This window comes from Phalacrocorax aristotelis, chromosome 2 (genome assembly GCF_949628215.1).
Source record: "Phalacrocorax aristotelis chromosome 2, bGulAri2.1, whole genome shotgun sequence".
Classification (NCBI taxonomy): domain Eukaryota; kingdom Metazoa; phylum Chordata; class Aves; order Suliformes; family Phalacrocoracidae; genus Phalacrocorax; species Phalacrocorax aristotelis.
The window spans coordinates 48,255,165-48,280,304 of record NC_134277.1 but is presented as its reverse complement, the minus strand read 5'-3'; the positions used below and the strand labels follow the sequence as shown (position 1 = coordinate 48,280,304).

General features: G+C 39.1%; 1 protein-coding gene across 2 annotated transcripts in view; it reads left to right on the top strand.

The window, feature by feature from the left end:
* Window positions 1–4,961: 4,961 nt before the first annotated feature.
* Window positions 4,962–25,140, top strand: part of NPHP3 (nephrocystin 3) — a 29,420-nt gene continuing 9,241 nt past the window's right edge. Inside the window, exons 1-22 of one of the 2 annotated variants that reach the window (XM_075083393.1) lie at window positions 4,962–5,547; window positions 5,929–6,054; window positions 7,295–7,445; window positions 8,948–9,100; window positions 10,435–10,568; window positions 10,811–10,971; window positions 12,862–13,009; window positions 13,585–13,659; window positions 14,218–14,397; window positions 15,783–15,886; window positions 16,537–16,651; window positions 17,539–17,682; window positions 18,297–18,394; window positions 18,873–18,975; window positions 19,574–19,656; window positions 20,684–20,822; window positions 21,617–21,781; window positions 22,294–22,391; window positions 23,243–23,365; window positions 23,719–23,908; window positions 24,051–24,292; window positions 24,702–24,777. In XM_075083393.1, coding sequence (XP_074939494.1) covers window positions 5,194–5,547; window positions 5,929–6,054; window positions 7,295–7,445; window positions 8,948–9,100; window positions 10,435–10,568; window positions 10,811–10,971; window positions 12,862–13,009; window positions 13,585–13,659; window positions 14,218–14,397; window positions 15,783–15,886; window positions 16,537–16,651; window positions 17,539–17,682; window positions 18,297–18,394; window positions 18,873–18,975; window positions 19,574–19,656; window positions 20,684–20,822; window positions 21,617–21,781; window positions 22,294–22,391; window positions 23,243–23,365; window positions 23,719–23,908; window positions 24,051–24,292; window positions 24,702–24,777 — 3,162 coding nt within the window. In that variant the 5' untranslated portion in view covers window positions 4,962–5,193. The remainder of the gene's footprint in view (window positions 5,548–5,928; window positions 6,055–7,294; window positions 7,446–8,947; window positions 9,101–10,434; window positions 10,569–10,810; window positions 10,972–12,861; window positions 13,010–13,584; window positions 13,660–14,217; window positions 14,398–15,782; window positions 15,887–16,536; window positions 16,652–17,538; window positions 17,683–18,296; window positions 18,395–18,872; window positions 18,976–19,573; window positions 19,657–20,683; window positions 20,823–21,616; window positions 21,782–22,293; window positions 22,392–23,242; window positions 23,366–23,718; window positions 23,909–24,050; window positions 24,293–24,701; window positions 24,778–25,140) is intronic. The other variant, XR_012658993.1, reaches the window with a different exon arrangement.

Sequence of the window (25,140 nt, the reverse complement as noted above, 5' to 3'; positions counted from 1 at the left end):
ATGTTATGGGAGCATTTAAAAGTAGACGTCCTCTCCTTCGTTGTGATTTTCATCATCTCTGCTCTGGATAACTTTCAGGTCTCTCAGCGAATGGGTTCTTGAAAGAAGCTGATGGTCTCAGCCTGGCAGACTGTAGTAAAGTTACTGAGTGAAACATATTAAGTTCAATAGCTATTTTATCTTAGAAGTATGCACCTGTATGTTGTATTATTTTTAGTTGAAAAGAAAAAGCAGATGCATTAGAGACTCTCATAAACATGACTATAAAAATAAATTATCTTAAGGCTTAACATGGGGTTTTCAGCACATTTCTTCAGACTTCAATTGTACAGTCTCACCTCTAAAACTTAAGTTTATGATAGTCTTGCTTATGAATATAACTTCTAACCTGTTGATCTAATTATGAACTGTAATCAGCTTCTGAGTTATTCTGTCTCCTTTACTCACTAACAACACCTCAAATTACTCTAACCCCAGGTGTGCAATTACACGCTGGGTCACAGAAAGACCATGAGTGGTGTAAATCAGTCATAATGATGGATATAGCCCCAGCCATGCTGGGTCATGTGAAAAAGGGAAGACGACCTCTACCTCCCCACCATGTAGCAGACATTCCCTCAGCTCCATACAGCTCCAGAACCCTACACACCAGTCATAGCGGCTGGTGAATCACGGAACTACTGCCACTTAGCATGAAGGTCTTGGAGGACAGATACAGATGCCTTTCATGCAGATGAGCAAAAAACAGGTGTTACAACAGGGTAGAGACGACAAAGTAATTCTCCTCCTCAGAGCAAGGATCTGGCAGGTTCAGACTTTTTGGAACAACTAGAGTGCCAGATTCAAAACAGATCATCTCAATTGAAAAATGCCCCCTGACTTCATTTATATCAGGCCTCATGCTATATAAAAGAAAGAAGCTGAGGAAATAGATCAGTCATTTGGCTTATTCAGGCTTGCACTTACTGCACAGGGTAGAGGTACTGGGAAAAGCCAACAAGTTAATGAAGAACAGTGCAGTAGCAAGCAACTTTTCAGAGCAAGGTCTTCATTGTTACTAAAATGAGAGAAGTAGAATCATTTATAATCTAGGACAAAACTAATCTTCTAAAGATTACCATACTACATTTTTTCACTGCGTGTCCTCAACAGAGCTCTCTTAATCATGTTCCATCAGACACAGGTGTTTTTGAATAACAAAAGAGATCATTAAAAAATATCAAGTCGATTCAACGCAGGCACAAACAATTTAATAGTTATTTATTAAGGGGTTCCAACACACTTTACTTATCGCTGTGGTATGGCCTTAAAAGTCACTCCAGCATCTGAATTAACACAAAGGACATTGTGTAGAAGTTTGTTCAGCTGCCTGCCTTTTAAAGCATCTTCTGCTTTCAGGTCACTGTCAACATTCATTCTAACCATAGCACTGTTATTTTTAATGGGTAGTCAACCTGTGGCAACTTATAATCTCCAAATCTTCCCCAGCTTCCTCTTATCTTGCTATATCCTGACCTTGTACATTACGTTTTACAAGAATACATAAGTAATAACATATCAGATATATTATTTTGTAAAATGAATTTCTGCTACCTTGGATCTGAACATAATAATGCACGTAAAAAACCAACCTTCTTTCAGAAGCCCAGCTCCTGCAGCTGCACTTTTCTTTGTGGGACAGATCCTTAGATCCATAGATTTTGTTTATCAGTCACCAACGACTCCTAAAATGAAATAAAGTCAAGAGTAAGAAACTTCAACAAGTCATGTAGTAATATAGTGGATATATCAAAGACAAAACCAATACCCCTACAGATGCCATATAAATATTTTTAAACTGTAGCCCAGCAGATTTTAAGTAACTGCAAATAAAGTATTTAGAATGTTTGCACAAAATTGCCTATGCCATAAAGCACAGAAGTCCATGGACTTCTAAGTAACACATGCAACAAAAAACCCCCATAGTCTCAGTAGGAGAACATCGGTAAAGTAGTTTTTCCATTGTGGATCGGTAGAGATGCACACTGACCCCTAAGGGGTAGTTAGAAGAGTAAATTTGTCGGAGGACCAGCCAGTGTACTGTATTCCTTGTGTGGAATCACACGATTCACACACGAATGTGTATTCAGGGATGGAAAGCAGTCTGGTTCTGTTACAGCTGAAGTCATGAAGAAGCTTTACAAAGTACAGGCCCACATCTGACAAATACACCTGTACTGTGTCTGGCTGAGACAGAGCTAATTTTCTTCATGGCAGCCCATATGGTGCTGCGGTTTAGATTTGTGACTAAAACTGTGTTGACAACACACCAGTGTTTTAGCTGTTGCAGAGCAGTGCTTGCACAGTGTCAAGGCTTGCTCTGCTTCCCTCTCTGCCTGTCAGCGCGTAGGCTGGGGGTGGGCAAAAGGCTGGGAGTACACACAGTCAGGACAGTTGATATGGATGGAGCAAAGGCATATTCTGTGATATGTAATGTGATGCTCAGCAATAAAACTCCAGGGTAGTCTTTCCAAAGTAGCTGTTGCCAAGACTGGCTGGGCATTGGTCTGCTGGCGGGAGGTGGTGAGTAACCACATCTGCATCGCTTGTTGGAAGGTTGTTTTTTGTTTGGTTTTTTTTTTTTCTCCCTTTCCTTCCCTAATTAAACTGTCTTTATCTTGACCCACAGGCTTTTCACGCTTTTGCTCTTCCAATTCTCTTCCCCATCCCATTGGACTGGGGTAGTGAGTGAGCGACTGGTGGGTGCTTAGTTGCTGGCCAGGGTTAACCCACCACATTTCACACATGGATTGCTTTAATAGCCTTTCTAAATTAGGTAAATAATAGAAATATTAAACATGTAGCTGCTCAAGTATCCTAAATGCCTTCACTGACTGGTGAAGAACTTTATGGCACAATTCACCCAGCATCAATATCTTCAAAGCACTAAGGATTGGGCTGCTCCAGTTGAAGCTTAAAAAAGTGACATAACATGACAAGGAAATTTTTAAAGAACTTGATATATTTTCTCCAGTGATCGATTTTCTGGGTCAATTCATTTTTGAAAGTTAAGACAGCTCATCCTCAGATATTCTGAGACAGTGTTTCCGACATCTGTGCAATGAACAGTTAGATTTCTTTCTAATTGTCCTAACTGGAGGCATAAAGCAATCTTTGTTACTTTACAAATTAGATGCTGAAGCAAGCTATTCTAATCTCTAAACATTAGGAAAACCAATCCATGAAGCAACAGGGAAGCAGTGTAATTTTTCTGTTTAGAAAGTGTTGTGTTAATATGGTCTCTACTATCCATAAAAATTCTGTAATACACCCACAGGCAGCATTAGAGAAACAGCATCTACAGTTCTTTCAATCTATTTGTTAATGTCAAGTGGATTATTAGAAGGAATCCAGGAGCTCTTACAATACTACACTTTTTATTCTACGCTTAAAGCTTGGAGATTTTGACTGTCACAAACTCAGAATATGAGAACAATTCAGTTCAAGCACCAGCATGAAAGTATTTTTAATTATTCCCAGAGCTCAAACAGCAGTGAAGTGGAGAAACAGTCTGATACCAACATGCAAATGAAGAAACCAAAAGCCTTGCTTTGTTACAGAATTACAGGCTCATTTCCTGAATCACCTAATACAGTGCAGCCTATGTTAATGTCAGCATTAGGGAAAACATAGTAGCACCCTTCCTTTTCCCACAGTTGTCATTGTATTCTGTATCCATCTTTTTCATTGAAATGGGGTTTAACTGGAATAGGTCACCAACGTAACCATAAATGATATTCAGCCAATAAATTATTTTTTTCCTCATGAAAACAAGGGGTGAAGTTAGGGCAAACAACATGTATTACCAAAACCCAGAGTTTTCATTCAGGTAAATAAAACAACACCTTTTCTCTGTTGTACACAAAAGTAACCTTCCCCTCCAACAGATTTTGAAATACAGGGATGTATCATCAGAAAGACATTTCTAAGATTTTATTTTTATCTCCTGTTAAGAGGAAATGGCTCCCCCAGTCACAGCTAACAAACCCGGCACATATGTGAGGTAAAATCTGCTTCAAAGTAGCAACATTTTCATTTTTCACGCTGATGGAGGAGCAGGTTCTGAGATTTGGGAACAAACCGGCGTCCTCCTCAGCCTCGGAGATCTGCTCCTCCAAAATCCCCAGGATGGGTGAAGGAACCAGATGGGATTTTTTGAAGACGGAGAGAGGGAAATGACATAAGGATAATTTAAGGAGCAGATAATCTAGGACTGCCTTATTCCTGAAAGGGAAGGTCTTCAGAGAACTGACAAGTTTCAGATGAGGCCAGGAGGCAGCACGAGACGCAGGCACTGACCTCGGGCACGGCACAGCGCCATCATCCAGCACTTACTCCTTGGTAGACCCACTACCCTCTCTCTCAGTTTTTCTTCTTTGGACCATGCCCACTGGTCCCAAAGGTCACTATTTTAGGGTGGTGAGAGATCATTCCCCCACAAGGTCTCTACCACACAAGCTTGTGGCACAACCCGTGCACCTATTTGGCGGAGAACTGGGCGTTATAAACCTGTAGACCAGCCTGGAGCACGGCACAGCCTGCAGGCTTCGGGGCAGGTTGATGAATCCTGCCGTGCCCAAGGAGAAAATGGACGCTTTTTTGGCTGACACTACCTTGCCAAGCAGCAGGGCCCGGCGGGGCTGAGACCTCCCCGGCGCACGGTGAGAAGGTGCCAGTGGGAACGGGAGGGTTTGCTATGCCCTCGCGTTAGCGCCTGTCTATAAAAGCAAAACCTTAAAAAAAACCCAGTTTTCCTTACAGGAGCAGATTCCCGCCCTGCGGTCGCCGCGGCCCCGCCTTTGCCCGGCCTCGGGGGCGGCCCATGCTCCCCCTCCCGGGCCGCGCCGGCAGCGCTCCCCAGGACGGAGCCGCTGTGGGACGGGACGGGGCGGGAGGGGAGAGGGGGGGAGAAGGAGGGAGGAGGCTTCCTCCCGCCCTTCCCTTCCTCGTCTGGCCGCTGCACGGAGCGGACCATGGCCCGCGGGCTCGGAGGGCCCCGCGACTCGGCCGGGCTGGGTGAGCCGTGAGGGGCGCTGGCCGCGGCGAGGCGGGGAGCAGCTGCCTCCCGGAGCGCTCCCTCTGGGGCATGTCCCCGCCGTCAGGGCCCGCCGGAGGCACCGGCTCCGCCGATCGGTGTTAAAGCCTCCCCCGGCCATGGGGACGGCGTCGTCCCTAGTGAGCCCGGCGGGCGGGGTAGGGGAGGTGATCGAGGACACGTACGGCGGCGGCGGCGGGGAGGCCTGCGAGATCCCGGTGGAGGTGAAGCCTAAAGCCCGGCTGCTGCGCGGCTCCCTGCGGCGCGTCGGGGCCTCACGGCCCGGCGGCCTCATCGGGGCCAGCTTCAAGTCGACGGCTTCGGTGCAGGAGCTGGAGTGCGTGGCCGAGTACGAGCGCCTGAAGAAGGAATACGAGATCTTTCGCGTTAGCAAGAACAACGAGGTGGCCTCCATGGTGAAGAAGGAGGCCAAACTGGACAGGGAGAACAAGCGTCTGCGCGCCGAGCTGCAGGTAGCTCCCGCCGCCCTTTGGGATGAGGGGGCAAAGCGGGACCCTCACGCCTGAGGCTGCGAAGGACTCGCCCCGCTCCCAGGAAAGCTGTGGCAGGGAGGTGACGGGTGCGATGAGTTGTCCTTCCCAAGGAGGGCAGGGTGCCGGGGAAATGGTGCGCACCCCAGTGCCATCCTGGCGAGCTGTCGGGGTGCGGTCACAGTGTGCCTCTGGGGATGGGGACCACAGGGTGCATGGCCGTCACCCTGAGAGCAAGGAGAGAGGTGTAGGGTGCTGCGATAACACTATTCAGACCTGAATTTCATTAGCTGAAAAGTAATCTAAAACTTTCTCTTGGCGATTGCTTTCACTCAGAAAAAATGCTCTATAAAATGCTTTCAGGCACTTCAGAAAACTTACCAGAAAATACTTAGAGAGAAAGAAAGTGCTCTGGAAGCTAAATATCAAGCCATGGAGAGAGCTGCTACTTTTGAACACGATCGAGATAAGGTCAAAAGACAATTCAAGGTATGGCATGACTTTTCTTTTCCTGGGAAAATGACAAAAAAAAAGATAGGTATCACTTGGTCATATTCCCCCAATGAACTCTTCTCCAATAGCTTTCACAAGGACCTCTCTTTCTTAAAAAAAGAGAATTGCTGTATCATAGCTGTAGCTACTTATTTCCTTCAAGATAATCCTAACAAAACTTCTCCGTAAAACTAAGAGGGAAAAATAGAAAATAACTTTTTAAATATTAAAAGGAGAATACTCAGTGATGCGTCTGAACACAGGAATGTATTCATATTTGAGAGTAAGAATACAGGCTGCAAACTGACACGTGCTGAAGGAGTGTGAACAGAGTTCCATTATTTCTGAATAAATTTTATATATAGTTTTGTAATATTTAACACTTCAAGCTTACATTAAGGAAAAGTGTGTATTGGTGCATCTCTTTTGACTGCTAAAATACGATAGTTAAGGAAAAAAGCCATTGCAGTTTCTGGAGGGATGACTTGAAAGGCCAAGCTGATGCTTCTGCTTTTCTCTTGGTGCAGAAGATGATACTTCTACAACCCAAAACAGAGCAATAGGTCCTGGTTTTGCACTCTTTTAAAGATTCATTATGTCTTTAATTGTAACAGGTGCTAATGTTTGTCAGATATATAAAAAAAGAGGATTGGTTTTGATCTTATTTAAGAAAATAAGACTTGAAGATTTCACCTCTCTGCATTTAAATCTAGGTTCATTATTTTCTTCCCCTCATGATAGTACTATTTTACAAACAGGACAGCTGGGGATACTTGATCACTTTCTGTCTTAGGTAATTTCTGCAACAATCAAAATTAAAAACAAGATTATATGTAAATGTAAAAAATACATGGAAGAATAAAAGGGAAACTTTGGAAAAAGATATTACCTGTAGTGGTTTTAGAAGACGATAAACTTTAAAAGGTGAAGAAAGTTACATGCTATTTCTAATGAACTTCCCATGCTAATGCAGACTTCTAACTTTCAGAACAGTATAATAGGGTTTAAAAAGGTAACGTTTTAAAAATAGATAATTTTAAACTATGTTTTACTGCCCATTTATAGGCTCTTGATGGCTTCTTGTTCACATTTTCATGCCTTTTCCAGCTAAACTAATGCTAGAAAATTATTTTTCCAGTTGAGATCAGATAACGTGGATTCAGGAACCAGTATTGATTTTCAAAAGATTGATGGTTTATATTTCTTGGGTTTTTTTTTTTTCCTTTCCTGCTCATAGATTTTTAGAGAAACTAAAGAAAATGAGATTCAGGACTTACTGAGGGCCAAACGAGAGCTAGAAGCAAAACTTCAAAGACTTCAGGCCCAAGGAATCCAAGTGTTTGATCCCGAAGAGTCTGATTCTGATGATAATTGTACAGATGTTACAGGTGAGAATTTCAACCCCAGCATTTTGTGGTGGAAGGTGACTGAAATCTCTGAATAGTAAAGCACAGGACAAATATTTGTTTGAAAAAAGTTTTATTAATCCAGGTTGAAAAGCAACATAAAACAGTTTAAAGGGTAAAAGCAGCTGATGTTAACAAACTTTGTTTAGATTGTGGGAACCTCGCGTTGCTGGTCTTAGGAATGAATAGATGAAGAAAATTGAGCACTGTCTAGACACAGTGGCTTGAACATTTTAAAAAATTGTTCCATGAACAATTCTGAGTATTCTAGCCTTTTCTGAGTTTTCTGATTCTAGATATGAGAGGTCATGTTTCAAAGGGTCCAAAAAGAACACCTGAAACTAAGGGAATCTTAGACAGACATACTGTCTGTGGATGATGAAGTATGCCAGTCTCCGTTGCTGTCCTTTTCAGAATAGCAGAGTTAGATATCTAACAAATACGAACTGACCAAAATAGTAATTTTATTCAAGAATTTTTTGAAAGGGAAGCCCTAGCAATCTTAATGATGTAAAAGGCAAAACCTTGGATATGCTGTAAGAGGTGTTTGATAACATGGGAAGTATTCAGATAGGTATGTGATCAGGCCTCTGACTTTGTATCTGATTTAAAATAGAGAAGTAACTGTAGCAGACAGTTAGGACCTTAACACTCTTAAGGATGGCCACTGTTACTTCTTGCACAGTGAAGGGTTACTGAGAAAATCTGCACACAAGTGCTGATGCTTAACCTTTCTTTTGCTTATTCAGATATATCAGCTGTCATATCTTGGCAGGAGTATAAATATGCAGTCTTTAAAAGAAATGTTTCATAATGCAGTGATTGGCTTTTTGCACACTAATTATGCATTTGATGAACTTCAGTAGTACAGATAGTCTTGTTTTATATTTTTTTCTGTCATCTTTTCTGTTAAATTAATTTTTTAATTCATTCTTCCCTTCTTACCTTTTTTTGAGTCTTTTTGAATTTCCTGATTTTCTCCGTGGAAGATTTATTTAGTGTCTTGAAAGTTGTATATTGATTGGCAGAAGTGTAATCCAAGCATATTATGAAGAGATACTGTGAAAACACACAGAGTAGAGAATATATTTAAATACTGACCTACAGCCTCTTACACTTTTTCACTGATGGAACATTCCTGAACAAAAGTTGTCAATTTTGTGATGTGCACAAATGATTGCAGCAATACTGTGAACTGTTTTCCCGATTTGTAACACAAGTCATCATTTGAACCCAACAGATGTGAGCAATCCATACAATAACAAATAGTAGCAAATAACCACATCCCATTCGCAGCATGGCTTCTCATTAACTTTGGACATGCGCCCATTTAGAATTACAGCGCACACAAAGGTGTGAGGTAATCTGCTAAAGGAGAAAAAATTATGATCGATGGCATGTTGCAGTAGGTTTCAGCTGAGTATCTAAGACTGATAATTTACCTTGTTTAATGACAAGGGTCTTTTTTGTTTTCCTATTCTTAGCTGCTGGGGCGCAATCTGAATACTGGAATGGAGGAGCTCTGGGAAGTGAGCCATCCATGGGTAGTATGATGCAACTTCAGCAGTCTTTCAGAGGGCCTGAATTTGCTCATAGCTCAATAGACGTTGAGGGACCATTTGCAAATATAAACAGAGGTAAGTAACGGTGGCTTGTTTTGCTGAGGTTATAAGTGTCTATGTCATTTTTCTGTCTGTTCTTAAATAATTATGTTCTTCCTTAGCTCTTTTTCTGTCCATTCTTATGTAATTTGACTAAAGGACTATCTGGAATTCTTTGTGAAAAATAAAAGGAATCCGTAGCTGTACATGCCAAGCTGGTGACTATGGTATGTGCAGCAGTGATTTTAGCAAGCAGCAGGGAGTAATGCTCTCGTGTAAGTAAGCCAAATACCATTTTGTTGCTTATGTTGACTAAGGAAGATAGTGATCTCTCAATATCTGCTGGCATTCTTTTTTCCATTTTTATTCAAATTATCTAGTTCTTGAATATGAATGTTACATTCATATTAGAATAAAGTATATCCCTGCTTTTTTCATTGGTTTTGCATGTGGTTTTACTCTGCTTAGGGGGGCATTCATGGAAATCTGATCACAAGGCCAGGATGTATGCAATGCTATGTGAATCAGTGTTAGGTATTTTGTTATCAATAATTGTTGCTTTTGAACTTTGTTTCCCAAATGGCCTCTTGTAAATTGTCTTCTGGTGCTCTGGTTTCCCTTGCTGTTGTCCTGGCCCTGGAACCCCTCCTGCATGCATTCCTGCTTTTTTCTTTAGTCCTTCAGGCTCTGATGCAGCAGTCTGTGCCTGCAAAGTGGGAGGAGAGGGTTTGCTCTGTGCTGGCTACAGCTTCACACAGTACGCCTTTCATCGTGCCATGTGGTACTGAAAGGGGAGCCTCTTTCTGGCTTGAAACAATGACTAGCTGCAAAATCAAGAACCTAAGAAAGTTTTAAAACTTTAAAACTTGCTTCCATAGGGAATTCACATACAGTACTACAGAAAGCAATGGACTTTATCTCAAGAAGAGGACATTCCCATAATGTTTTGCTGTCATTTATTTGGATGTTCTAATTTAAATACATGTAGGTTTGGAGGAAAAAAAAATAATGTTCGATTATGAGTGATTTTATTATTCCTGCATATTTTTATTTTATTTTATTTTACAACTATCATCTTGATTTTGTGGATACATTTCATCAATCGTTTTTAAAGGAAATATCACTGATGATAATACAAATATATTTAACACTGCTGTTTTGCCACATTATCAAATTATACAACATTATTGGATTATATGGGTTCTCTAAATTCAAATTTTAAACATTAAAATGGTTGAGTAAATCCGCTACTACTATTTTAAAGAAAATGTGGTATTCATAATGTTAAGAGGTGATGACTTATATGTTATGCAGTGTAATCAGATGTGAAGATTTCCAGACTTCATTCTGGGTTTTTTTTTTATTGGCAGATGATTGGGATGCTGCTGTCACCAGTTTATTACAGGTTACTCCTCTGTTTTCCCACTCTCTGTGGAGTAACACAGTAAGATGTTTTATTATTAGTACTGATGAGACTCAACCAGAAGTGGAAAACTTCATTAGAGTGAGTACCTCACAAACTTATGCCAACTTGTATGCTGTTTTGTTTCCACTGTGGTACTTATTCAGAAATTTGTCTAATATTTCTTGAAAGCTGTAGCCTGATTTCAGTGAAGTCAGTGAAAGTATTGTCAAGGACTCCAGGGGATGAAACTGCATAGAGAAAAGAAACTGAGATTTATCTAGTAGGTCGTCAGTGCTATGCAGATTTATTAATAAAGCAACATTTTTCAAATTTGCTTTCAGAACTACTCACCAAAGCTTCAAAGAATCTGTGAAACAATGGGGTACTTCTTTCAAGTTATTAATTTTCCAGCAGAAAATGAAAGGCCTCTTAAGGACGTAAGAAAATGGGAAATTGAAAAAAGTTCATTAGTCATTTTGCTCCTGCATTTAACTTTGCCAATGTAAGTATCTTCCACACTAGTAAAGCAAATGGAAACTGGTAATTTATGCAGAGTGCATAGCTTATTACAATTTATGTGATGCTTTGCTCAGTACATTTCAACTAAGCTAGTATCTTCTAAATAATACTCCTTCAAACTTTAGGTTTGCTAGTGGGGACAGTTAAAAGAATATATCAGCATTGTATCATTTCCTTTTTCTTGTAGCTACAGATTCTTTTAAGACACAGCATGAGAGATGTCTTCATAATACAGATGTGTGTTGCTTTCCAAGAGCAGCTCTCTGTCGTGTGTATTGCTGGAGTCTTAGGAATTCAAGATGGCTGCTCTGAATGTCCTCAGCGTTTTTCATTTGCTTATCTAGCCTTACACCCCTCTGTAGTATTTTATTCTGTCACATATTTTTTTTCTATCTTTGGCTATTTTTCGAACTCATTTCATGGCTCTCCAGTGTGGTACCTCCGGCTAGCTTTCTACAGCTTAATTTACTGAAGTCATGATGGTTTATGACAAATGGTGATGCAATGTGTTCTGTTTGTTCAGTGAGTAATTTCCTAACCCCCTAGAAGAAGAAACATGACTTCTACTAAATGAAAAACACTAAACTAGGGTTAGTTTTAGAATTGTGTTAGGACTGTTTCTGGGAATCTTGGGCAGAGTTTGGTTTTGATGTTTGGGGAGGGAAGAGTGTCCTTCTGCTGAAGAAAAATGAAAAAGGGATTAGAAAAGGTAATATTAAGGATCACAGAGCGGTCATTCCAAAACATCTGTATGAAGGCAAAAATCTGAAAATACTGGTATGCATTAAGTTTCATATCAGGGATAGATTTTGAACTCTAGGGATTTCAAATACTGCTGTATTATTAGAGCTCTTGTATTAACTAGACCTCCTGTTTTTGTAAATTAAACATCTGCGTGCAGAGAATTAAAGGCTGGCTTGAGACACTAGTAGCTAAGATTTGCAACAGAGGAGTGCTTCAGAGAACAGCCAGGTACCACAGAAGAGGTTTGTTTTCTCAGAGGAATCAGACTAGGGCTGCCAGACATTTGTGCTCTTAGAAAGATGATGTCAGCTGCTGAGAGTATATTGACACTCCAGGGAGATACTGTTGCAAATAATCCAGTTTTATGTATGTGGGTCACAAGTGTTTAAGAACCAAATACGCAAGAAGAAAAACCACAAAGGAGTATTCCTCTCAACAGTATTCACTTAGAGAGTTTCTCTTAGAAAAACTGTGATAAAAATTGTAGTGCTCATATAAAGAACAGAATATTTTGAGAGATCCTGTCTGCTGTTGTCAGCATCCACAAGTTCTATTGTTCCTTCTGTGGAACAGCAGTAGATTGCTGAGAATGATAGCCATTCATATCACTGACATACATAAATACAAAGTGCTTTTGTGTTTGGAGGTGTGTAATTCTCCTTTTCAACTACTATAAATTAAAAGACTATCCTACATCTGACAAGTACTAGAGGACTTTTCATTTAGTCAAGGAATAAAACAGAGCCTTCAAATAGGTGATGACAGAGCATGTATATAAAGCTCGTTAATCATGTGTGAATCCATATCCTTTCCATGCAGGGCAATTACCTTTCACCCTGTATATTGGTATAACAGAAAGATGAACTTTTAATTTACCAAGCAACAATCATAAAAATTAATAAATGGTTTCAATCTTTTTGGTACAAGTAGCATAAATTTCTCTCTTAGCTGTTCCTTGGCTCAGAATTTATCTTAAAATCTTTCCTGAAATATTTGCTTGCCCTTTGTTGTAAATAGATACGACTTTTGAATTAGATTTTGCAGTGAAACCCATCTTTGGAGCTTGTGTTGATTGAACTGTTTACTACAGCAGTGTAATATAGCACAAGAATGCTGATTTCCAATCTAGTTGTTTGTTGGAGGACTGTGAAGAAGCCTTCTTGAGAAATCCAGAAGAAAAACCCCGGCTAATTTACCACAGAAAGGAGGATGGCAGAGTCAGTTCAATCTCAGTGCAGCAGTTAATTGAGCAAATTTCTAATGTGAACAAAGCAAAGGTATGGCATTTTAAAGACTGTTGAAGTTTAAAAAGCTTGCTTTCCTGCTCTAAACAACATTGAGTGCTAGTAGTTACAGATTTTAGGAGAAATTGTATTACACTCATTGCTCTGGATGCTCATTATAGGAGCAGATTGATGAAGCTGAAATTTATGAATGTTATGACATTTCCATTAGCAGGGGAGACTAAAAGCCACTGCATTTTCACAAAAAGAAAAAAAATCCCTGTGCTATAGGTATAAAATTTTTCACCGGTGTTTAGCCATTTAAATTGTAAAGTTATTCACCTAAGGCCCCTCTGTAGCCACTTGAACAGAAAGAAGTGTACCTCCAGAGAGATTCCTCCCATCTGAAGATAGATCAGTTGCCATTTATTTCCCTGTACAGACAGAAATGTTGAGAACAGCTGAAACTAGATGCCCAACTTCTAAAAGCTTAGGCGATGTGAATCTGACTTGAGGAATGCAACAGAATAGAATTTAAATTGTGTTCCAGAATGGTTTTGTTGGAAGTCCTAAATACTGTTCCCAACTGGATTCAGAGTTGCATCATGTGTTGCCATTTACTTTTTCAGATGATTGATCATATGGGAAGTGTGGAGGAAGGAGCATATGAAATCTATAATTGTGTGGAAAAGATAATTAAACAGGTAGGGTACATAATGCATTTAAGCTTTTTCTGTTCCTACTCTGATTTATGATCTTAAGTGATGTCAGTGTGATAACTATATGCTACTTGGACATAATTCAATGGATCCGTCTGTGTTTTATCATTAATATCTGGCAAGCAAAGAAATCTGCAGGTGGACAATAACCCAAAATTGAGCAGTGCTTTTATGGACAGAGCAGAAGTAATAGGGGAAAGGGGTCTATTGGTGGCCTAAATTCTCTTTTAATTTCTCTTTATCCATATCACAGGATAAGGAAAGATTGCATAGTCCATTCTTTCCTCTGCCTTCCTTGTGGTGGGTTGCTTCCACTATGAGAAGACTAAAAGCCAGTGTCTTGAAACCTGTGCGTTCAGAGTTAACTTGGTTTCATCTAATTGCTCATTTATATATGTTCTTTGCTAGCCGAAAAGGAGATAAGCATATGGAAGTTAGTAGAGCTGCACTTATATACAATGGAGTTGAGAATAACACCAAATGTGCCTGCACTGTTTAGAATTATAGTTGCAGTTTTCTCCATGTAATTTTCTTTTTACTTAGGATATATTGGGGTATGAAATGACAGAACTAGAAGGCAAGGATTTGGATAATAAGGAAGAGTCCACTGCTCCTGAAGAAGAAGTTTTTGGTGATGTATTGTGGGATGCTCATGATGAACAAGAACAGATGGAAGCTTTTCAGCAAGCCTCTAATTCAACATGTGAGCTGGGATTTGAGAAAGTAAGTACATTGGAAAATGTATATGGATGAAGAGAAAGTCATCACTCATTTCCATCTCTTGTTAGGCAAGATGTACTTCTACAGAAGAAGCTGTGTGAGAGCATCCTTTAGGCTATTACTCCTTAGGCTAGAAGAAGCCATATGTCTTCTATTGACGGCATATTTATTTTCTGGGAGAGATGCCAGTTTGTGTGTTGTTGAATGGCACTGACAAAGAAGCAGTTGTTGTTCCTGCACTGGAGAAAAGCACTATAATAGTGTGCCAGAAGTAGGGTATCCTCCTAGACTTTGGTTGTCAATAGAAAAGGATCTGAATGTTGTTTTTGAGAAAATCCAAATTCTGCCTTGACACCTGGAATTAGGTCTTTTGGAGATGACTAATGAAAAGATTTCGTCTCATCATGCAGCCATACAAATGCGAGAAGAACACAGGAAAGTTAAAAGTAGAGAGCAGCTGAATAGCTCAGTACTTACTCATTACTTGAAATAAAATTTTAAAAACATTTCAAATAGGGATTACCAGGAACAGTTATATGTAGGGAAGGTATAATGAATGTAAGAAGAAAAAAATTTTGAAGTGGTCATAGAAAGTGATGTGACAGCTTATTTGGGCAATGTTCCTTGATGTTACAATGTAACATAAGTATGCAGTTTCTATGTTATTGTGTTTAACTTGTTAGTACCCTCATTTTACCAGCACAATTTATTCTTTCACTTCACTACTCATATATTGGCAATGGATTGGAGGATTGTGCCATCTTTACTACATCCTAGAACAATAAAATGATAAAACGTCAATAGAAAAAAAACACCTATGTGTATCTCAGTGCGCCTCCAGTTCTTTTTTGCAGACAAAATATTTCTCCCAAGTGGATGAAGGGTGTTTTTTGGTTCTGTTTTTGTCATCCTAAACTCTGCTACAACGTACTTGGGCATTCATGTGGTGAAAGAAAACCTTTCTTTTGTGTGCTTAGTGCCTCAAAATAGCATTCATGGCAGATGCCAGCTTTGAAGGCTTTGTCCTGGCAATCATATCCAATGCAGTGGAATAGTTGAGGGAAGGGGAGGGTGGGGTGGGGAAGCCTGAACAGTTACCCAGTTGCTTTACTGTAGTAACACTAATTCAGTTTATTAGCACTGAAAGTTCCATTTCAAACAGAGTTTTGAAAAAAAAAATGTTTATTTCCTTTAGACTTTCTTTAATGAGATAATAAATTCTGTGGTTTAAGTATTTCTTTACAAAATTTCTTTCCATTTGTATTATACTGCATTTCAGTAGTTATTCCCTTGCCTTAATAAACCTGTACATGCATTTTGTATCTACCTAGCACTATATTACTCCCTTAGACTGTTGAATATTTGTAATGATTGTTTCTTTTTTATAGTATTTTGAACGTCTAAATGACCTTGTAGCAGCACCAGCACCAATTCCACCTCTGCTTGTATCAGGAGGACCAGGCTCTGGGAAATCTCTCCTTCTGTCAAAATGGTAGTTTAAACTAATTCTTTTTTTTTTTTTTTTTGTATTAATGAAATTTAAGAAAAACGTTTCCATTGCATTTCAAGCTTCTTATCAGTTTAATTAGAGGTAAAATGGCAGCACTGATTCCATCTGGACTGCCTTTAACATCTCCCTGACTCCAGTTGCAACACCCTACAGGTCTGACTTTGCACAGCATTAATAAGCGGTTTCAGTAGCTCAGAAGTCTTGCCTGTCTCTGATACACAAGAGGGGTCCTTTGGAATCTTTTTATCTGAAATAAAGGAAAGATCAGACCCAATAATTTATCACAGAAATGCATTTTATGGTCACTCGTAGGCTATGACAAAATTTGCTGACATAAAAATAAATTGTTAGTGTTATTACTTCTTAAAAGCTTAGTGACATGTGACTATCCAGTGCCAGGAAGGGCAGTTGCTAATGGCTAGCAGTACTGGGGAGAGCAAAAATGGAATCTGACTTAAAAAGTTCAGTTATAGCTCAGGAAATGTTTATCCTATTCTGTAAGATAAACATGGAACGCCTCTAGCTCAGACCCTCTTTCTCCTTTGGCAAAACTGATAGTTTTTATTTGAGATACACTTGCAAAATTATAGTATGCGAAGTGTCGTGTTTTTTTATTTTTATTCTCTCATTAGGATTCAATTGCAACAAAAGCATTCACCAAACACACTCATTCTTTATCACTTTGTTGGGAGGCCCATGTCTACTAGTTCAGAATCTGCATTGATAATTAAGCGCCTTACTTTAAAGGTATGTTGCATTATTACATACCCTGCATTGCATGATTCTTTGGAAAGTGCCAGTGTGTTTGTGTATGCCAAAAGGTAAAATTTTCTTCAGGTTTTTCTACATTGAATAATACAAATGTAAGGCATTATAGAACGTGGGGAATCTGACCCTAAACATTGAATGCAGATCAATTAAATAGTATCTCTGGCATATGGCATATTCATAATAGATTGACATTAGCAGTTTTGCTTCCGGTGACCTATATTGATGCTTTATAAAACCATATAAGCTTCTTCCAAAATTTCCAGCCATCTGGCCAATGAAAGAGGCAGGTGGTATTCCTTCTGTCTATGTGTTTAGAAACCTGAGGCTGTATTAACTAGTTGGCACCATATTGTTCCTAGACTAGTCTCTCTGCTATGTTAATTTATTTTTAAGTGTGTGTGAGATATGTGGGGAGTATTTTTGTGCCAGGGTCTGAGCTTTCTTTCACCTTCACATGGTGGCACTAAGGACCTCACAGGACTGAAACCTTTAGAGAAATTAAATCAGTTGTGCTCTCCTTGCAATTTTCTCATGTATTTTAGAAGTCTGCCTATTTAACCCATGCAACTTTTAAGCCCTTTAAGTCTCCAAATCCCTTGTCCATTGTGTAAACTCAGGTTACCTCTCTACAATTTACACAATGAGTTCAATAAATATTTTGTGTTCAGCATATGCCAGCTTTCTGCATATACTAGAAGAAAAGAATTCTGTGTGAACTTTACTAGAAAAATTGCCCTAAAATCATGTGTTAGTTCGGTTTTTCAGGTGGTTTTTTTTCCACCTCTTGTACCTGTAGGACTTCTTTCAACTATCCCAGTTGATTTTTAAGGTAGAATTTTTTATTTATGTTTATAATTCTGCAGCTTATGCAGCATTCTTGGTTAGTGTCACCTCTGACTTTGGATCCAGCTAAACTTCTGGAAGAGTTTCCCCGCTGGCTGGAAAAACTTTCTGCACGTCATCAAGGCAGCATTATTATAATTATTGATTCTATTGACCAAATACAGGTATGTTTTCAAAATACTTGCTATTTGTCAGTCTAAAAGAAACTTTGACTACTGTACTAGGTTCAGCTATATCTATGTAACAGAAATCATAGAATCATAGAGTTGGAAGGGACCCACAAGGTCCATCGAGTCCAACTCCTGTCCCTGCACAGAACAACCCCCAAATTTGCTTTCTTCTAAAAAGTACGTATAGAAAATAGTTCTGCAAGAAGTGTAGTTAAAATAGTCTTTCATTTTTATAGCTAAAATTTGTGTTGAATTGTTTTTTTTTCTTCTAAATTTATCCAAACACCTTAATTTTTGAGCAGTCCAGTTACACGTTTATTCAAAGAATCAAGGCTGTGAGCTAACTTATTGGACATGTAAATAGCCTAGTCTTTATGAGGTGGACATTTCAACAATAGCATTTTGTCTGCTTTATTTAATGTACAGTTATGTCAATACATATCAGTGGATCATTTAGTACTGTTTTGAGAACCAGGTGTTGAACAATTTTTAAGGACTTTGGAGAATTTAAGATTCCTTTCACTGAGCTGTGCAGTTAATGAAATGTATCAACGTCTGGCATTGTTTTGAACAGTCTTTGTATTAAGTAACCAAAATTTGTTTTTAAGCAAGCTGAGAAGCATATGAAGTGGCTGATAGATCCACTGCCAGTGAATGTGAGAGTGATTGTATCAGTGAATGTAGAAACATGTCCACAGGCTTGGAGGTATGTTATATTTTTGAGATGTTTCAAAGTATCCTGGGTTAGAATTATTATAAATTACAGTTACTCATTGAAGAACAACCAGCCAGATTTGTCAAGACCTGGAGGTTTAATAGGATAAGGTTTTGCAACCATTGAGGACAGCAAAAGCTTCTCTATTGTAACTGCAGTGAGGACAGGTTTTAGCTGTTGGGAAACTAGATTTTTGTTTTACTGTGATGGATTTATCCACATGACTATGAAAGAGGATATTAAATGCAGTCAGATGCACATCAAGAACTGCAATACCATGATGTAGATCCAGGATAAGGCTAAAAGTGGAATTTGACTTGTGATGACTAGAATTTCTTAGCAGCAGGGAATAGCTTCAATTACTGCTTTGATATCAATCTTTAAAAAGCTCTGGAGCTTTGATGTCTTTTTTTCTTTTTGTATGCCACTTAATAGGGTCTGAATATGACTTTGTTCTCTCTTACCAAAGGTTGTGGCCCACTCTTCATCTTGATCCACTGAATTCCAAGGACGTTAAATCTCTCATTAGTGCAGAATGTAACTCTGCAAATGTTAAATTGACTAAAGAGCAGGTATGTCTGTTGCAGTTCTAAAGTACCTTATCGTAGTATAACTTCTAATGAAAACATGGAAAAATGAAATAAGCCCAGCTGCCAAAAGAAAGTATTTTATTTAGCTAACTAAATACTACTGCTGAAGATAGCATGCAGTTTGAGTATTTTTACCCCATGGCTCATAGCACTGAAACACAGATGGAACAGCATAAATTACTAACACAGAAACAGTGCAGTTGCAAATATTGCTGTAAGCACATTCTTATCTTTTAGAATAATAAAAGGTTTAATATTGCATAAAACTGTAACAATGATTGGCAGAGTGGGGAAAACAGATTTTTACCTCTTTGCCTTGGAAAACGATTCTGTAAGGTAATCTTCATCTTGAGAGATATAATGGTTAGATCCTAACTCTTTTCATCTTAAATTCAAAAGGAAATTTTCACTTGAGTGCTCCTATAGCTAGAAAAACTTGCAGTATTTTGTGCACTAGTTATCATGTCATAGTCTTCAGATGTTACAGATAGAAGCATATCTAGAACTTTTCAAACAGCGAACATTTCATTGGTGTGATTAGTATAGTCTTGGCTCACAGATTTTGTTTCAAATGTTGTAGGAGAAGAAGCTTGAGAGACATTGTCGTTCCGCCACAACTTGCAATGCTTTGTATGTCACTCTCCTGGGCAAAACCATTGCTTGGTAAGTTGAGCTGGTCTTGAAATTATTATGCTCATCACTAGATTAGAAAACTTCAGGTAGGTTTGTTAGTATTTTGAAATACATTCATTTAACATAGAATGAATCTTGTTAAGCAAATCAGTGGAGCAGTATACAAAGTTTTTCCCCTTCACTGACTGCAATGGGAAGAAAAATCAGAGAGTATACAATCACCATTTTGATACTAAGTGAATCCAAATAGTTGTATCTGTCTGTTTTCAGCTCTTCTGTTCTTATTCAATTTTTGTTGTTCTGCTTTCTGGGTATGTCAGTTGTTTCAGTGCTTTTTAAAGGAATTTGGAGAATGTTGGTATTGTTTTGTTAAACAGTTTAATTCAGATCTGTTGTATTTACTGATGTACCAGATAGTTTGGCCCATGGATTTTTTAAGTCTAAAAGGAAGTTCAACAACTGTTTAGTTTAACATCCTGCGTATGGTATAATTCCTGCTGTGGAGAAAATTAATCTTCCTTCTTGTGCAAAAGAATACTTAGTAAGTGCTGTGGCTTATCATTAACCTAGGCTTCATCTTGTTGAGAAAGATGCATTTGTAGTTTAGAGACTCCCAGAAGATGATACACTGATTGATAATTTGCTGTGGGTGACTGAGTTTCATTATGTTTTGTTTCTGGTTTATGTCCTAGAATGCTTAATTGCTCCTGAAAACATGCTTTGTAAATGCATTAAATGAAACAGCAGCATGTGGTTTTATCTTTATCCAACCTGATGTTTTTATTCTGTACTCCTGCTGGAGGAAAGAACACTACAATGTACTTTTTTTTTGTTTTTAAATAGAAGTGTTACCATTCTTTAGAAAAATCAGAAAATATGACAGAATGTGGCTTCAGGAATTCACCTCTTCTGTGTTTAATGTCATCAGGTGCTCTGCACCTTTTAAACCCAGTAGGAATTCAGAGCATTTCTGAGATGGGGCTGTTCAGTAGTTTCAGTTCATCTTACTCAGCCAAATTTAATATGCTAAACCATGACCTTTTGTCCTTCTGTTCAGTGTGGGAAATACAGGAAATATTGACGAAACCCTTCAACAGTGCTTCCAATGTCAAGACACAGTGTCACTGTACAGGCTTGTTCTGAGATCAATTCAAGAATCATTGCAGAGTGATAAAGAGAAAGGTCTTTTGAGAGAGGTAAGCAGAGCATGCATCACTACTTCTACAGGTAATGCTTATTCTTTCCCGTCAAGAGTTTTTCTGAAGTTAGAAGTAAATAGAAATTTATGTTGGTTCATATGTATGCTTCAGAGGTTACTTTATAGCTAGTACAGAAGGGATGATTTTATTCATATATCTATTGCATAACTATAGAACATAGGACTGCTCTGTGTTACATTTCACGAAGTCATTATCTCACAAAACAAAACAGAACTTTTCTGCTATGATGTGATATAGAATCAGCACTTCCTTTGGTATCCTGATCCAATGATTAACTACACTGAGTGCAGTAAATGTAATCAAAACATGGTATCTTATGAATACAGGGCACCACTTACCGGATTTCTGATTCCTCTTCCTGCCTTTGCAGAACTTCCCTGTTGTGTGGAACATCTTTTTGCTCAGGCCATGATATTCGATAATTGCTAGAAGTTCTTTGGTGCTGGCAGAGTAAGACCTTCAGCATATTTTACTTAGATGGAAGATGTTTAGGATAATGGAGTTATTTTCCCCTAGCATTTTGGAAGAAAGTCTAAGAGCTATTTGTTTGTCCCAGAGTGTCCCATTTGGTGCTTTATCTATTAGAATATTAATCCATTAGCACTGAGTATTGTTCTTTGAGGACAGAAGAGGGAAAGGGGCTTATGTAAGCAGGGGGTTTTTTTGCCCTTGATGTGTAAAGTTATACACAGTATTTTTCCTGGAATTTCAGTGTAACAGGTCTGCAGCAAGTGCTGCAAACTGTAAAATAACCTTTCTGCTTTATGTAGATACTGTGTGTCATCGGTGTTAGCCACAATGGTGTGAGTGAGTCAGAGCTGATGGAACTTTATCCTGAACTATCTTCTGCGGTGCTAGCCTCGCTCATTCACAGCCTGCACAAAATGTGTTTGCTGACATATGGCTGTGGTTTGCTAAAGTTCCAACACCTCCAGGTAAATTTTGTAATTCTAAATATGTGCAAATGAAATTCCACCCCCTAAGCCCCTGCTGGTTTTAGTTAACAACAGAACCTATCTAGGTAGTTTGTCATATTTTTGTTTGTTCATCCATTTTCCTTAACATCTGCTCTGATGTTAGAATCACCTTGAAAGCTACTAGAGCTATGATAATACCAGTATTGGTCAGTATTGTTCAGCAATTGAAAACCTGAAATTGCAAACAGTCAGAAATTTCTGATCGATTAATTATTAACTCCACATGTCCTGGAAAACACTGGTTCCACAAAACCCAAGCAGAATTGAAGGAGATGGGAATATTATCTTAACAACCAGAGTTTTGGTCTAATGTAAGACAATCTGTTTGTAGTGCCTTTGTCATTGAAAGATTTTTAGTTCTACAACACGAGAAGTGTTTCATAAAGAAATCTTGCATAGCATCCTGTGTATCATCAGCACTCAATAAACAAATTAAATGTATTCCCTTTCTCTCAATTATACTCTTCCAGGCTTGGGAGATGGCAAGACTAGAGTATATGGAAGAAGGTGAAAAAGTTGTTTCTGCCTATAGACAAAAACTAGTGGAGTATTTCACCATGCAGCTAAGGTGGGTCAGAATTCCTCAAGATGTGCTAAACTGCAGACTTTATGCCTCATGGATATTTTTGTTTTCTTCATATAGCTTCTTTGACTCAGTTTAGTAAACTATTTTGGCAAAATAACTCTGAAAACCCTAGTTGTCAGTTTAGCAGTTTATCATTGATATGTTGCTTTTTAATCTTGGAAAGGACAGAGAACAATGGGTGGGAGTGGGCATATAATAAAGTTATCATGTGAAAAGGTAGGGCATGAATGCGTACTATGTCGGTTGTGGTAACTGACCCCATGTTTTTAACTGCCAGTAAATGCTAGGAAATTTGAGGTTGCTTGGAACTTGAAGAAGAGACAGAAGACCACTTGCATTCAGCAAGCAATTAGCACATACACAAGAGGAGGTCCTGTAGGATAGCTGAAGAGCTACAAGTTCATATCTAGCTTGAAAACTGATTTGCATTTACAGTCCTGAGTTAGCATGTCCTAGCTGTGGGCTAGTTTACTGCTCCTCAGAGCGTGCGCTGTTGGGTAGCAGAAAGCCAAGAGGGTCACAGTGTCACAGGGAAAGGAGGCGTAAAGGGGCGGTGGGCTACTGCAGGGTTGCAATACAGCAAGCAGGCACAGATTAGCCCATATGGGAGGGAGGAGCAGCTTCCTGTGGGGTACATGGGGGTTCCAGCACTCTCTGAGGTGAAATTAAAATAAAGATGTGAGAAAACAGAGTACATAGGTCTTGTAGTAGCCTGTCTGCTTGTTCAAACATTCAGGTATGGCAATTGTATGCTTTCCTAGTTTTCACATCAAATTGACAAGGTCTGTTAGGCCTCTCAGAGTTTTAATTTTGATTTGCTTTCCTTTCAACAGTCGAGACCGAGTGACTTGGAGAAGTGCAGATGAACTTCCTTGGCTCTTCCAACAGCAGGGTGATAAGCAAAAGCTACACAAGTGTCTCTTAAATCTCTTTGTATCCCAAAACCTTTACAAAAGGTACAAAGGTAGCCACCACTTTCGCGGTAATGAAGATTTCAAAGTAATTTTTTGTCAATATAAATCAGAAGATTACAGACATAGATTAAAAGGAACTTAAATAGTAAAGTCTGAAATGCTAAATGCTGTTGCCGTATAAATAATCTGGTTTTTTCTCTTCTATTACACCTGGGGGTTGGTAAAGAAATAAATACTGCTGTGGAACAGCATTAGTCTCCATGGATTGTCTCTGTAGACACTCTGTAGCATAAAGACAAAATTAATGCATATGGCCCTTTCCTTCTAAGGTAGCATCAGTCTGAATAGAGAGGTGTCAGAGATAAGATGAGCTTCTTATTTCCTTGTTAAAACAGGGGACATTTTGCAGAATTGCTGAGTTACTGGCAGCTGGTTGGGAAAGATAAGAGCTCTATGGCAGCTGAGTATTTTGACTCTCTGAAAGAATACGAAAAAAGCTGTGAGGGAGAGGAAAGTATGATCTGCCTGGCTGATCTTTATGAGACCCTGGGACGGTTTCTTAAGGACCTAGGTCTTCTCAGTCAGGTAAGTACATTTAGAGATTGTTGTGACAGCAAGGAGGCAAATTAAGCAGAGCTCAGTGTGTGCTTTCTGTTGCAGTTGTTAAATTATTGTAGCATACAGGATGCTGCCTGCTGCCATCATGTTCTGAACTTTGTTGTTACAGGCTGTAGCTCCTCTGCAGCGGTCTCTGGAGATTCGAGAGACTGCGCTGGATCCAGACCATCCAAGGGTGGCGCAATCACTCCACCAGCTAGCAGGAGTTTATGTTCAGTGGAAGAAGTTTGGAAATGCTGAACAGCTGTATAAACAGGCACTGGAAATCTCTGAAAATGCTTATGGAGCTGAACATCCTCGGGTAGCCCGCGAACTTGATGCACTTGCAACCTTATACCAAAAGCAGAACAAGTAAGACTAACTACACTGGTGTTTGTTTTTCATGTGGAGGTGGTACATACAAAAACAACGACAGAAATTTTCTTCCTGAAGCTGGAATATTTCTTTGGGTATTTTTTAGAGTTTCATAACTTCCAATGCAATCAGGAGCATCCCCTCTGTATTCTTGTGGCAGGCCACCCAGTAAGGGACAACTTCTGTGCTTAGTTTAACAACAAACTTCTAACAAGTTAGAGATAAAGTAGGAGCATTGTCTGGCCCTAACATTTGGGATATTTTTATTTTTGACAAAAAGAGTGGTTTTTTCAAGATTCTTAAATTCTCCTCAAATTTGTATACCCAAGTAACTTAGAAGCTTTCCAGAATATTCAGTGAATGGTACATTTGGCATTCTTCTAACACTGTAAATACCGGTTTTCAGATATGAACAAGCTGAGCAACTGAGGAAGAAATCCTTCAAAATACGCCAAAAAGCAGCAAGGCGGAAAGGCAGTCTGGTAAGGAAATGTTTGATATTTAATAAAAGTTCAGGGCATGTCGCAGCTCTGCTAAATAGATAATAAGTGTCTGCAGAGCTGACAAAGCTCCAATGCTTTGGATAATTCAGGACATAATAGTGAAGTAGCTTAGCAGCAGCTTTGGTAACTGCCCTTTCAACTCTGTCGGAAGTGGAGATGCATCAGTACAACTGGTATGGAATTGAGAGAGGTGGAAAATAAACATGCGGATACATACATTTCGGGGGTGCAGAATTACTGCTGATACAAGTGGCTGTCAAAGTGGCAATGGAAAAAGGTGTTCTCCAGAATAACTGAGGCATTTATCCTAAAAATACTAGGGAACACAGTGCTTACTGGAGT